At 39.1% G+C, this 13615-nt stretch overlaps 1 protein-coding gene across 1 annotated transcript in view; it reads right to left on the bottom strand.

Moving 5' to 3' along the window:
• Nucleotides 1-13615, bottom strand: part of nav3 (neuron navigator 3) — a 179651-nt gene that overhangs the window by 116722 nt on the left and 49314 nt on the right. Inside the window, exons 2-3 of the mRNA XM_086146866.1 lie at nt 3497-3614; nt 68-120 (exon numbers count right to left, since the gene is read on the bottom strand). Of these exons, the coding sequence (XP_086002992.1) occupies nt 68-120; nt 3497-3614 (171 nt within the window). The remainder of the gene's footprint in view (nt 1-67; nt 121-3496; nt 3615-13615) is intronic.

Here is a 13615-nt window from a genome sequence, read left to right as displayed (position 1 = left end):
TTGTTCTTACTCCAAAAGAAACAGTGCATCAAGGGTTCAATTTAAATATATACCAATAAAGACTTACCATTTGCGCCTGACTCCTGGGGCTGCCATTGATATCCTCCACCTTCTCATTGGCTGTGTGAGAAAGGAAACAATATTTTCACTATGATCCAATACTGAGCTGAACATCCCAGTGTCCGGTGTCTTTTGTGTTCAGGTGTACAAATCCTGCAGGAAAACTATAACTTATGGGTTTATGCATGGTTTTGTGTGTGTGTGTGTGTGTGTGTGTGTGTGTGTGTGTGTGTGCACACGTGCGTGTGCGTATTAAGGTGCAGAGTGGTCTAGGAGAGGTCTGGGAAGCAAAGCTGCCTAATTCTTCAGCTGCCGCCAGAGAATTACTGACAGGCCAGCTTGGCCTCATTGTCTGTTCGAGTAAGTGGGGAGGGTAAAGTTTCAATTCAACAGAGAGAGAGAGAGAGAGGATAGAGAGAGAAAAGAGAGAGAAAAGAGAGAGAAAGAGGAGAGAGAAAGACAGAGGGAAAGAGGGGGGGCAGAAAGAAGAATTAGAGTGTTGGGAAATAAAACAAAGGTTAAAAATAATAGACTTGGGAGGACAGCATGAGTGTGAAGGGCCATAGAGGAAATGTGTTTAATGTGTAGCTGACAGATGAGGAGGAAAGGAAAAGTTGTTGACACAAAAAAAGAAGTAAAAAAAAAAGTCAAGATAAAAAAAGAAAAAGAAGAATCAAAGGCGAATAAAAAATTGCCTGAGTGTTGTACACACATCATGACAAATGTAGTCAATTATTTACTACTTATCATCACTGACTGAAAAGTAATTATATATTCAGTATTGTTTGTAGCTGTTAAGAGTATTTATTCCATTATTTCTGCACAGCCAAGCTCCATCAAACATGCTTTCTGATGATTCATAAGATTATATACCCATTATGAATTACATTAATTACAAATGAAAAAATTAAACACTGAGGTGGTACATGAGGGAAAATGGAAAATTCTTTAGACATAATAAAAAGTATTGAAAGACCAGCCTGATACCTCGGTGAACAGGCAGGAGAAACCTGAAGATTTTTGCCACAAAGGTTTTCTACCAAAAGATTAGTGACAGAAAACCTATTTCCACCAGAGAGGGATTTTCAGCCGAAAACCTTTATGTCCAAATATATTTTGCTGAAAGGTCCACCAGCAGACCAGCACCTTATCAAGGTTAGGGCGTCACTGACAGGACATTGGCCATATTCACACAGGATCAGGCAAAAAGCCAGTAATCCCCATTCATTTGAACAGTAGAACGGTATTGCTGCAGTGGAATGATATTGCTATATGGAAATTGGGGATAACACAACAATTAGTCCAGTTGTATATCAAGGTTCCACTTATTCCTAACTACAAGCCAATATCACCATGTATCAAGCCAGTCACATTCTTCTTGTGTGTTAAAAATAGTACAGATGTACCGAATTAAGGAAGATGCAGCAATACAGTCAGATTTAGACCCAGAATAGCAAGTGCTGCTCATTTGGTGTCATACTTCCCTATTCTGCAAGAGGCACATGGACACATTTGCAAAATTGACATTGCACTGACAGATGAGTGGGAGGATATATGGAGAACCTTCATGAACACACAGAGAACACCCTGATTGTATGACTGTATGAATTATTGTACATACTCTATACAGATAGTCAGTGAGATATAAGTTTAGATAGGTAAATGCAACAGGTAAATAAGAAAACGGTGTTCCTGTTGAGAGGAGGATTAGACTCCTCGTTTTACTAAAAGCATTGACTGCGATGTTGTATCATAACACCTTCACCTAACCCCATACAGCCAGCAAGCTGATTCTCAAAATACCAAAGTAAAGGTATTATACAGAGACTACTTAAACTAATGAAATTACTGAATTCTTGTGCAATGCTGTGCTCTTACAGCAATAATCCAAAATCCAATTACTGCTTAGTGTTGCTCAACACTGGTGAGAGCATATTTATTTACAAAGATGGAAAAAGGAGGAGATGAGAAAAAAACAAAGTATGATCACAGAGAAAAGAACTGAAGAGGGGACAGGCTGGAAAAATTGGAATGGTGAAGTAGACGGAGAGAAGCAGAGCATCTGAACGAAAGGAGAGTGGAGGGAAAGATAGACAGAGAGAAGACGGTCCTGGCTGTGGTGAGGACAGATGTCTCTGCACCCCTGGGTGCCAGAGTCATAGATCTTTGCTGCTGCATCTCACCAAGCACCCAAAAGAGGGAAGCCTGCTGTGATTTGGCCCAAATATCAGACTGAGGTGCAGCTCCTCTCCAACTCACCACAACCAAGACCAGACAGCGTGTGTTTGTGTGTGTGTGTGCTTGTGTGTGTGTGTGTGTGTGTGTGTGTGTGTGTCTGCAGGCAGAAAGAGAGCGTGTGATTTAGCATTATGGGAACAGTTTGGTAATGGTTATGTAAATGGTCAACGGTTAGCAATTGTGGTGAATGAAAGTGTGCAGATGATACATTGCATCATATCAATATTCACATTTCAATTAAAATCCGTTCATCAGCTAAAAAAAGAAAAAGGTATTCAAAGACATTGAGGGTTCCCCCTTAGATTAAATATTACTTCACTGTAATGTGTCGCAGATTTTCACACAAGAGTTTCATTTCATCATTAATTTCAGCGCATCAAAATGAATGAATTAATGCCAATCACCAATGACCATCAAATACCATTTTATCTTTCTTGTTTTTGAAGGGACTTTGTAAATTGTGTTCTAAAAAAGGTCTACATGAATAAAGCTTGTTATTTCAGGCGTTTTTTTTTCTTTTAATGTTCCATGCAAATTAGTGGATGGACAATAATAACAGTCTCTATACAGATGTGCATTGTCAAATTATTTTACAATTCAAATGTGTGCTGTTTGGACCTCTTTTGAGATGAATCTCAAGTCCTGTACTATCTATCATTGCATTGATGTAAAAAAAAAGTTACGGTTACTAACAGAAACATGGCTGTGGGCTCTCCTGGAGTCTGCCCACCAGTAATAAGGAATATCTTGGGGATCTCAAAGGGATTTATTTTATGGTACTAAATTTACAATTACGGTTTAAGTTACAATTAAATTGAATCTAGTCATTCAGATGATTTACGTGAGGCTACTATATGGCCCTGGTAATGTAAAAAATCAAAGATAGGTGGTCTTGAGGACAGCAATAAGGAATATCTTGGGGATCTGAAAAGGGATTTATCTTAAGGTAATAAATTTAAGGTAATAAATTTACAATTACGGTTGAAGTTACAATTAAATTGAATCCAGTCATTCAGATGATTTGCGTGAGGCTACTATAAGGCCCTGGTGATGTAGAATATCAAAGACAGGTTGTCTTGAGGACAGAAAGAGGGAGAGAGACCCTGTGTGTGTGTGTGTGTGTGTGTGTGTGTGGTGTGTGTATGTGTATGTGTATGTGTGTGTGTGTGTGTGTGTGTGTGTGCGTGCGTAACTCTACCTATTATCTGGATGATCTGTGCCAGCAGGACTCCATCGGTGACGTCCTGGCTCAGGTCCTTGATGAGGCGTGGACAGCCAGATTTGGCCAGGTAGTGATTGGCCCAATCTGTGTAAATCTGCAATGATAGTTGAAATATCTTGTAAGTATTGATATAAGAATTACAGACAGATCGTAGGTGTTTGAGGGTTTAACATTGCAGTACGGTACAATACATTTAAAACAAGAAACTAAATTAATAACTGTATGAGTGCATTCCATTGAGTTGCAAAAACAACATTTTTATCAAGGGGGTTGCTTGCTAACAGTTAAATGATTTCTTACGCTAAATGAATGTTGAAAACAGCATTGTAATCCAAAGTTTGTATCAACTGTCTGTCTTGTTCACTGTCTGAGCTCCAATCGTTTTTTGTTTTTTTTAAATAAAAAGCATCATCAATTTTTTTTTGACAGAAATTCTTGTTTCAAATTTCCCGTCCAACATGGCATTTATATACCCAGTGCAGCGACACTGGCTGCCAAAAGGCACCACATTAAAGCGATATATTGTATGAATGTTAAGTTCAGGCATGGTTGACTGTAATAACCACATCACTTAAATGGTCAAAGCTCAGCCAAAAATGCATTCATTTCACAAAGATCACTGCTGCAAAACCTCTGCAGCAAACTTCAGAAAGATATATAGAAACAGCAAACATTTTATACAACCTCTCACCAGATGGAAGCATAAATGCAGATCTTAAAACACACACTGCTCTGCCTTCAGTCTTCGGCATTGTGAAGTGGTAAACTATCCTCCGAGGGAATTCCGTTCAAGTGCACTGGCTTCCAGCACATCTCTGCTACTCAACACAAATATTTCATTGAGCTTTGGTTCTTGGGAGCACGGGAAAAACTCGGCACATGTTTATAATCTTTCATCACGGGACTCCTAAGCGATCCCAGCAAACAATTGGACATTAATATGATGTCCGACGCCCCATGTTGCGCAAACACAGCACCCAATGGGAAATTCATCATACATTTTCAACACTCAATTACAATAGTAAGACTCAAAGTTAATAATACTCCTCAAATGCAAATAAAAACATCACAATGTAGAGGTTGCTTCGGGAAACAAAATTACCTGAGCACTGCAAACCATTAAAAGTTATATTATTTGAGATGGATAATGCTAATACAATTCTACTTGAGACATTTACTAAAAAAGGCAGATATACTTTCGAAAGTGTGTTTCCGAAGCCGGAAGAGCATTATGTAGGATAATCCTTTGTATTGTCACCAAAACCTCTTAACAGCCACTTTGTCTTTCATTGGAGCCCACGGGCTGACTGATAAGCGGCGCTTTGTCCTTCGAACAACAGACCGGTCTCGACAGCTGGCGTCTCACCAGGCTTCGTGGACAAAAGATCCAAATCACATTTGGCTTGTGTGTAATTAGTCCCTTGAATGCAGAGGTGCACCGACATTCCCAGGTTGAGTCTGCTGCATATACAGTAAAACTTCCCTCAAGTGATTTTTAATTTTTTTTTTTTTTTTTTATTTAACCATCACCACACTTTCAAGTATTTCCTTCAAAATTCTTCTGACTCAGAACCACACAGCACCTGGTAAATTACAACATACTAAAAAAGGGCTCTTCCCACTGTGCAGAGACTGACTGAAATTTCAACAGACAGCCATGGAGGAATTTCTTTCATCCTGCTTGGCTTGAATTAAGATTCTGAAACCACACACACACACACACACACACACACACACACATAAGTGTGTGTGTGTGTGTGTAGCTGCCCATGTCAAGAGACTGCTGTGTGATGCCTTAAGCTTTTCTTGTCATCCCCAGACTAAAGAAGCGTAGGCCTAATAGGACCTTGAATGGTGGAAATCTTACCGTGATCAGATCTGCCACATGTCAGTTGTCAAAAATGCCAAAAAGAAGAATCAAGACACATGTCAAGTGAGGCTTATGAAAGTATTTCTTCCTTTTTTTTTCTTCTGGAATCAAGATAGAGCAGCTCTGTAACGTTTTTATCTGCTCCTTTAATGACATATAAGTTATGACTATGGGAAGTCATTAAACATTATTATTGGTAGACGTACACTAAGAAATCTTCCTCATTCACTGCAGTGTTTCTCATGATGAAATTATCTTTTTATGATTTACCTCACACACAAGTCTCAATTAAAAGCAATTTTCTCCTTCACTCTCTTTTTTCTTGGAGAGATTGCCTCTTTAAAGACATTCCCTCTAAAAGTTTTTGTCTGTTGTGGTTTTTTATGTGACTTTCTCCATGACGGGGGAGTCGTAAACTGCAAGCCCATAGAAATGCGTAGCTGTTTCTTGGAAATGAACATTAAAATACACGCACTGAGAAACACATAGCGACTGAGAGAACAGCAAAAAATGTGCAAAACCACCATGAATGCCCACCGTCTCACAAAGGAGGGGATGCAGACAACCTCAGTCACCAGGCCAAGATACCCTACTGGTGCTTCAACACAAGCTGCTGCTGAACTTCATGCTTCATGTGAGGGGAGCAAGCTTAAGGCATGGACCAGAAACACTGAGGATGAAGAAGATTCAGTGATTTTGTATATTGCTTGTTTTATGCACTGAAATTGAACAAGGGCCAGGTTACAGTGGAGAAACACAGAGCGAGAGAATGACCGAGTCTCTCGCCGGCAATGTTTCTGGGAAACAAGGCGGCTCTTCAATCACTTCCCTTTATACCTATATAGGGAGTAAAAAACAATTGGGAAAAGAGAGGACAGGACTTTGAAATACTTTCTGGAAGCTGTGATGCCCAGCAGATTAATTCAATTAGAGTGGTTTTGTGGCTCAAGGTGCCAGGTGCACTTCCATCGGCTACAGCTAGAGGACGTTTTAAGAAACACAAATCTAGAGACACAAACCAAGGGGAGGAATAGTATTTGCTTATTTTCAAGCCTATTTTTGCATTAGCTGATGTAACAAAATCTATCACATGTAGCCTGACAATCACACACCGAGTATGCTTAGTACTTAGTTTGGATGAGTGTATTCATTTAACTTTAATTTTCAATAAATATACATATTTTCATTAAATCCGCTGTTCAAATAAAATATAGTAACATTAATTAGATATTGTATTTTTTGATCAGATGCGGCCATGGTGCTCAGGTTTTAAGGTTCAAGGCTGTGTCCAAGATAAACAGAACATTAAAAATCAGAAAATATTAAAGGTTTGGTTTTGACTCCATGTTCTATTTTGAGTCAGTTTGGTGTAAAACATCCACAATATCAATAAAACACACATTTCCTTCAAAGCAGGAAAAAGTGAAATATATTAGTTTCAAGAAATCAAACTGTGAAAGCTCACAAAAATGCTGATTTTCTTTATTTGTTTTGGTCCTGACAAGCTCATGTTGAAGTCCTGAATTCAGTTTAATGATAAAATACAGCAATTTGTTGAATCACTTGCAATCTCAGTTGGTATCCATGGTTGTACGAAACACTTTTTTCACATTTTCTCAGAAGAAAATGAAAGACATTGTCAAATACTACAAAGGGCAACGGAGCAAACCTGCAGCTGTTTGAAGAAATTGTGAACTTGATTTTCAAACAAGTTGTTTATGCAGTCTTTGCATTAAGATGATCGACTTGAACCTAAGTTAGATCTTACTGGGTCAAAAGTCCTGTTTCTCAGTTACATGTTCAGTAAGGACGCAGTAAATGTAAGAGGGAGACACATGTAAGAGCAAAAATCATACTAGATTTTTGAAGTGCGTCAGAAAGTACAATCATTACATCATATCAAGGTTCGGACCAGGCCAGAGACATGTCACCAATCATTTGCTTTCTTTTTCTCAACTCTCTGAAAAAGCAGAAACATCCAATACACTTTTTCCTAAGCCTACCTCCTGTCCCAGCAGGAGCACCGGCTCACTGAACCACTCACTCTTGTGCTGCTCTGCAACTAACACTTCACTCGCTTTCAGAAGCAGAACCAGAGCTACGACAGATGCAAAACATCATCCGCCTTCAGATATGCTGGCAGAGACCAGTGACATCACACATTGTGGATGAGACAACACACAATACACATATTAACAACCTGCATATTCTCTGTAAATAGCTCACACAAATACACACACAAACACACAAACACACACACACACGCACACACACACAAACCCCATGCACTCGACTACCCTTCTTCTTCTCTTCGTTCCTTTCTTTCACTCCCTTTCTTGCGACAGCCAGCATCATTCAGCAGAAATCCCTGCCTCTCTGATGATGATGCCCTTACTGATGTGACATGAAGTATCTCTTTCCTCTCTTTTTCTCTCCTTCTGTCTTTTTTTTTTTTACCTGCTCTGCAGATCTATCCCCCTTTAGCGCCAGGGATCCAGAACACTGCTAACAAACAGCCTGCTCTTACCCCGGAGCAGAAAAACTGCTCAGCCCTGATCACAATGCAGTGACTTCAGCTACGCAGGTATAATTGGCAGAGGTTGCAATGGCTCCGCAGGGCCTCCAGGGGGAGCCGGGTAAGTGGAGAAAGCAGCTAAGTTTGGCGATGGGAACTATGCTGTACTCATTGAGGAGGCCCACTATTTATTAACTATAAGTGGAAGGGCTCTTTAATCAGGGCATCATTCCAACACTGTGAAATAAATTAAGAGCTAAATAGCATTCAGGAGGGAGTTTAGCGTGCATACAATCACTCTGAGGACATTTAGCTGTGTAATGCAGTTTAAACCTGTCTAAGTGAGAGAAAAATCTTCTATGTGGCTGCATCAGCTTGAAACTTGGCACCAATGCCACTCTAATTAAATTTGACACAATATAAAGTTATATTAACTAAACATGTGATGGATGAATCGATGAAAAAGCTTCCTCTGGGAGTGTCTGCCTCGGTTTATGATGGCTGATGGAAACAGCACACAGTGGACTGGACGGCAGTGTAACTGTCCAGACAATCTATGGAAAAACAACACAAAAAAACCCACAAACTCTAGCTAAGCTGTTTCTAATCTGTGAATATGCTCAACGAAGAGCAGCTGATGGCAGATACTCTACTGAAGCGAATACAAAAGAAATACCAAGTTATGCTATACATTTATTTTTACTAAAGAACCAGTAATCTGTATTAAAAATGGTTCTGACTACTCAATAAGTTTTCAATAACTTCTTTCTTTAAAACTTGTGGACTTTCTTATCGCAAAATAGATGTGAATCTGTTTTCTGGCCTGAGAGAAATGATGATAGTCCAATCAGTGTGACATCTTAGATGTGCAGCTGTTGTCACATAACTCTGTGTCTGGAAGTAATTTTCAGAAAACAAAGCTTTTTCGGTAGGAATCAGATGCATGATTTGCCCAAAAAAACATAATTATCTTGTCAAGAGAGGCCTCCCTCAGACCCACTGAGTCCAGAGGTAATAACAGCACTTTCCAACATGGCTTTCGACCAATCTCACATCCAAGGGCGGGTCTACATAGGCATCAATTTTTGAACGGTGGACTCAAACTCTCTTTAAGTCTTTATTTACTTGTCATTGTTCAGAATAATAATTTCAAGTGGCTACCATGGACAGCAATCGGCGCACCATGTGTGGTAGCAGCAAGCATCTTTGTCACTTAGCCAGCGGTCAGTCACATCCGATGTTGCTGCATTCAAGGCATGTTAGATCTGAGAGAGATCTCTCCAGCTATATTTACAAAACTGATGAGGTAGGTGAACGGATAAATGTGGCTGGACAGGATCATGCTTGAAAAGACAAAGGTGTGGGACATTAAACACATAGCTTTGGCTCAACTTCCTTCCAAAACATGTTTAAGTTCTAGGCCAAAATTGTGCTCATAAGTTCTTGAGAATCTCACCTGTCTTTTTTCACTGATTTCTATTTGTAAGGATTTCTATCTGTAATCAATCACATAAACTTGGATAAATAGGTTTCCTGCTCAAGAGGAGACTTGAAAGCTGCAGAGCAATTGAAAACTGATTTAAAACCTAAAATGCAGCCAAAATAAGCCAACCAGACAAAAACCCAGTGGATAATAAGAGTGAAATTAGGAAAATAAGCAACTATAAAGAATGTGAGGACCTAGCATGTTGTTTCTTATTTGGCATGATAATGGAAAAGTCAAGAAAAAGTGTTTACCAAGGGTTTACCACCCTGTACAGTATCAACGGAAAAAAACAGAGACCCCTGGAAGAGTATAAAAGCCATCTGTGTGACTCTTCCAGATGCAAACAAAGATTTCCATCAGTAATGGCTCTGATGGTACTCTTAATGTTATTCCATGAAGCTCATTGTTGCAGCTGCTGTCAGATTTGGGCTTTTCTACCTTCAAAACCGGGTTTGCGCTCATCTTCAGCGTGGAAGATCAAAACCAGCAGCTTCAGACCAAGTGACTTCATTTTGATCGAGAGATAACTGAATAGAGGAGCGTGTGTCCAAAAACCCGAAGCTTTCTGCCAAGCCACTTTGTCGCTTCACGTGAAAATCTTGAGCAGAAAATGACATCAGTGCACGGCTCAGAAAAGTTTGGACACACAATCTGTTCTGGATGCATGAGCATTCGTCAGTCTATGTTGAAAATGTGTAGAACAGCAATCATGAAAAGCCAGAGTGAAGTAAGGCAGGGAGAAAGAGGAGATGGTTAGAGGAGAAATGACAGCTTCAAAACAGCTTGGAGGCAGATGACCACAAACACAAATTAGAGACAGACAGCGACAACCAGACAGGAGTAAAATGCACACTGACGCAGCTACGTTTGTTGACCAATTTGACAAACTGTCAGCAGTTTAAAGTGCCAATTACAACCAACCATTTGCCCAAAGAGCAAAATTTGAAGGTAGCAAACAGGGGAAATAGTACATAGAGTATAGTAGCTTTCCATTATGTTTTGCCAGGAAAATGCTAAAATATCCAAGTGTGGTTTATATTGCAAGTTTGACACATGAATGATGCATCATGCTCTAAAATGCCATCTCATGATAATGTCAGTCTGAGGAGATTCATGCTGCAGATTCCTGAGCTGTATAATTCATCTAATGACTTTTTTTCTAATTGATTTACTGGAAGAAATGTCAAGTTTTAAGATAGATAGATAGATTGATAAATATATAAATACATAAATAAATGCATAAATAAAAAGATAGATAGATAAAAATTGAGGAGTTATTTCCAAAGCCAAGCTTCCTGAAAATACACTTTAAGTACACTTGATGTTATATCCAGTGAGGTGACATAAATATACTAATGTATTCTATGGTTCTATTTTAAGATATTTTTGTAGAACGGAAAAGACACTTTAAACGGTGGGTTTTGTCAGATTTTTAATCAAGTATCAATTTTTTCAAAACTGTCTTCTAAGGCTGTGAAAAATGGGAAGTAGGCCCGATCTTATTTTCGTCTTTATTTTTATTTTCCAATTGGAATATGCAAATAAATAAAGAGTGCATTCCAAAAAGCTTTTTGGCAGTTATATATGTAACCCCTACACAATTTTGCTAAAAAAAGAAATGTCTTTTATTCACCTCTATAAGTTATATCACTAGTATTAAAATACTACAGACCTGATAAATCATTAGAGCCTTAAAGCACTGATGTTTAAAAGGCTTCAGCAGATGCTGAAGTCATCAAAATCACACCACTGTTTATGCATCTATTGATGTGACAGCATTGATTTATTCAATGCATCCCCAAGCCTTAACCACCTCAGCTTAATGCCTAAACTCCAATCCTTATGCAACTCTTAGGAAAATTCTAAGTTGACCATTACAGCCAAATCTTCCTCGGACAAGTGTCCAAATCGGTTAAAACATCTTTTTGACAAATAGGGTTTAAAACTCAAGCTCACAATGGTAGTTGTACTCTGCATCCTCAGAGACAGAACGTGCACACACAGACAGAGGCAATATCTCACCTTACCATGATAACCACAGCGTGTGAGGCAGTGTCTGGCTGGCCGGCTCTGTGGCACATGAGCCAAACACTGCCAACATCATGTTGTTAAAAGAAACACGAACACATGCACGCTAACATAGACACACGCATGCAGTCATTATCAGCTCTTGGGGCTCTCAACCACCTCCTGCATCCATTCTGTTAAAAAAAAACAACACAACAAAACAACAGAACAGCTACTATATGCAAAGCCCAACAAAATTAAAAAAAGAAAATTAAATAGAGAAACCGTGTCCAATTTAATTCCGGCTCTGACTATGTCAGATAAAGCACATGGAAGCTCCAGCACAATTAAACAATTAAAAATAGCTGGCAGATATGTGTGTGACATTCTCAGTCTCCAGGGAACCTGTGGGGGGCCCTGTGTTAATTAGCTGTTTAGCCGTTAGCTCACAAGTTCAGCATCACTGTACATCACTCCAACATTTGGCTCTAAGGCGGTGAATAGTGAACTCGACAAGCATCCAGGAGCTTCCAGCTGACACTCGTCTATTCTGGGATGCCGCAGGGCTCTGTAATCATTCATTCAGACCTCTGTAGGCTCCACCCACTCAAAAACACAAATAAATCAGGAGGCTACCATGTTATTAACTAGCCTCACTGCAGCAAGTAGCTCTGCCAGATACACACAGACACAGACAGAGACAGACACACACACACACACACAAAACAACTAGGGTGACATGATCCCATCATGTTATTCCCCGAGAAGGTTCAAATTATTCTGCAAATGGATTCCAACAAAAACTGAATCATGAGGACATGATCTGTGTTGGTGTGACTCACTGCTGGCCAAAGCTGTGTAGTCACACTTCCTCTCAGCATCTGACTGGCTCACTATTCATTAAATCAAGATGAGTCAGCTGCTGGGTTTGCCTCGATGCTGTTGTTTGACCATTCAGAAGCACTCTTTCTACCAACTCAAAAGTTGTATTCAATTCCAGGAAATGCAGCATCTTTTTAAAATGTGAAAAAAAAAAAATCAAGAAAGAAAGCATCATATATCATTTGGGGTTTTTTTTCTACAAAGAGGTCCATTACTACTTCTATTAATATTCAAAAGAGCACATGTCTGTTAGATTTGAATAAGCCCTTCTATCTGCTTGCTAAGAAGCAAATTAATGTGGATCCCTAGATGAATGTGCCTTTGAATGGATGCCAGTCTGGACCCCATTCGCTTGTTATTAACAAACCTCTCAGAGGACCAAGACAGGACCGTGTACCTGCACCATTTAGGAAACTGTTCATGACAATGAAGGGCAGTTTAATTTTGTTTCTGCTTTACCAGTTACACACAAATAATACAATGTTTTTTTCAAGGACCATTATGAATTCTAATGTTACAATCATTTACACGAGCAAAGTTGATGGTGTAGTGACTACACAAGGGGTCGGCAATCTTTAACACCTAAAGAGCCATTTGGACCCAGTTTCCACGGAAAAGAAAACACTGGGAGCCGCAGTTACTTTTTGACATCTAAAATAAAGGTACCACTGTATATATTGCTTTTTCTTACTATTACACTTTGTTGAAACAAACAAAAAATTTTCTATTTTCTTCAGATATATTTCCTTTCTTATATTTTCCATATTTTGCCTACCTGGGGTTGAAAGTCTCGACAAATTGTTTTGGCGGGTATACTGGCTTCCGCGATTGTAACGTTTATTTTGACCGTCGAAAAATTACAAATATAATTCAACTTTAATATTTCAAGATCACAGTAATCTTTGAATTTAGAGCTAAAATAAAAAAAAAAGGGACTAACACAAATAAAATACACTTCAGTTGAATACTTATAATTTATTTTCCCAAGCCACTCGGGGCCGCAGTGTAAGGATAAAAGAGCCGCAGGTTGCCGACCCCTGGTGTAGTCGGTGACAAAAATAACACAGGAGACAAAAACCAGGACAATTCAAGAAAAGCGAACCTTTAGACAAGGTGAAGTTTTATCATGTAATTAAATATGATAACCACCCCAATTACGTACACATAGGGTTATGGCAATAATAGTAATTAGGGTTGCCAAAATGAACATGTTCATCCGGATTAATCAATTACTGTGAATAATTTGATTACAAATGTTAATTCAATTAACAGATGCACAGCATGCAATGTCTCCAAATCCCACAATTCCACTAATTTGCACTGGATTGGTGCTCC

Source organism: Fistularia commersonii, chromosome 5 (genome assembly GCF_037954325.1).
Source record: "Fistularia commersonii isolate RoL2024-O1a breed Wild chromosome 5, RoL_Fcom_v1.0, whole genome shotgun sequence".
Classification (NCBI taxonomy): Eukaryota; Metazoa; Chordata; class Actinopteri; order Syngnathiformes; family Fistulariidae; genus Fistularia; species Fistularia commersonii.
The sequence above is the reverse complement of the archived record's forward strand: the minus strand, read 5'-3'. Positions and strand labels throughout refer to the sequence as shown.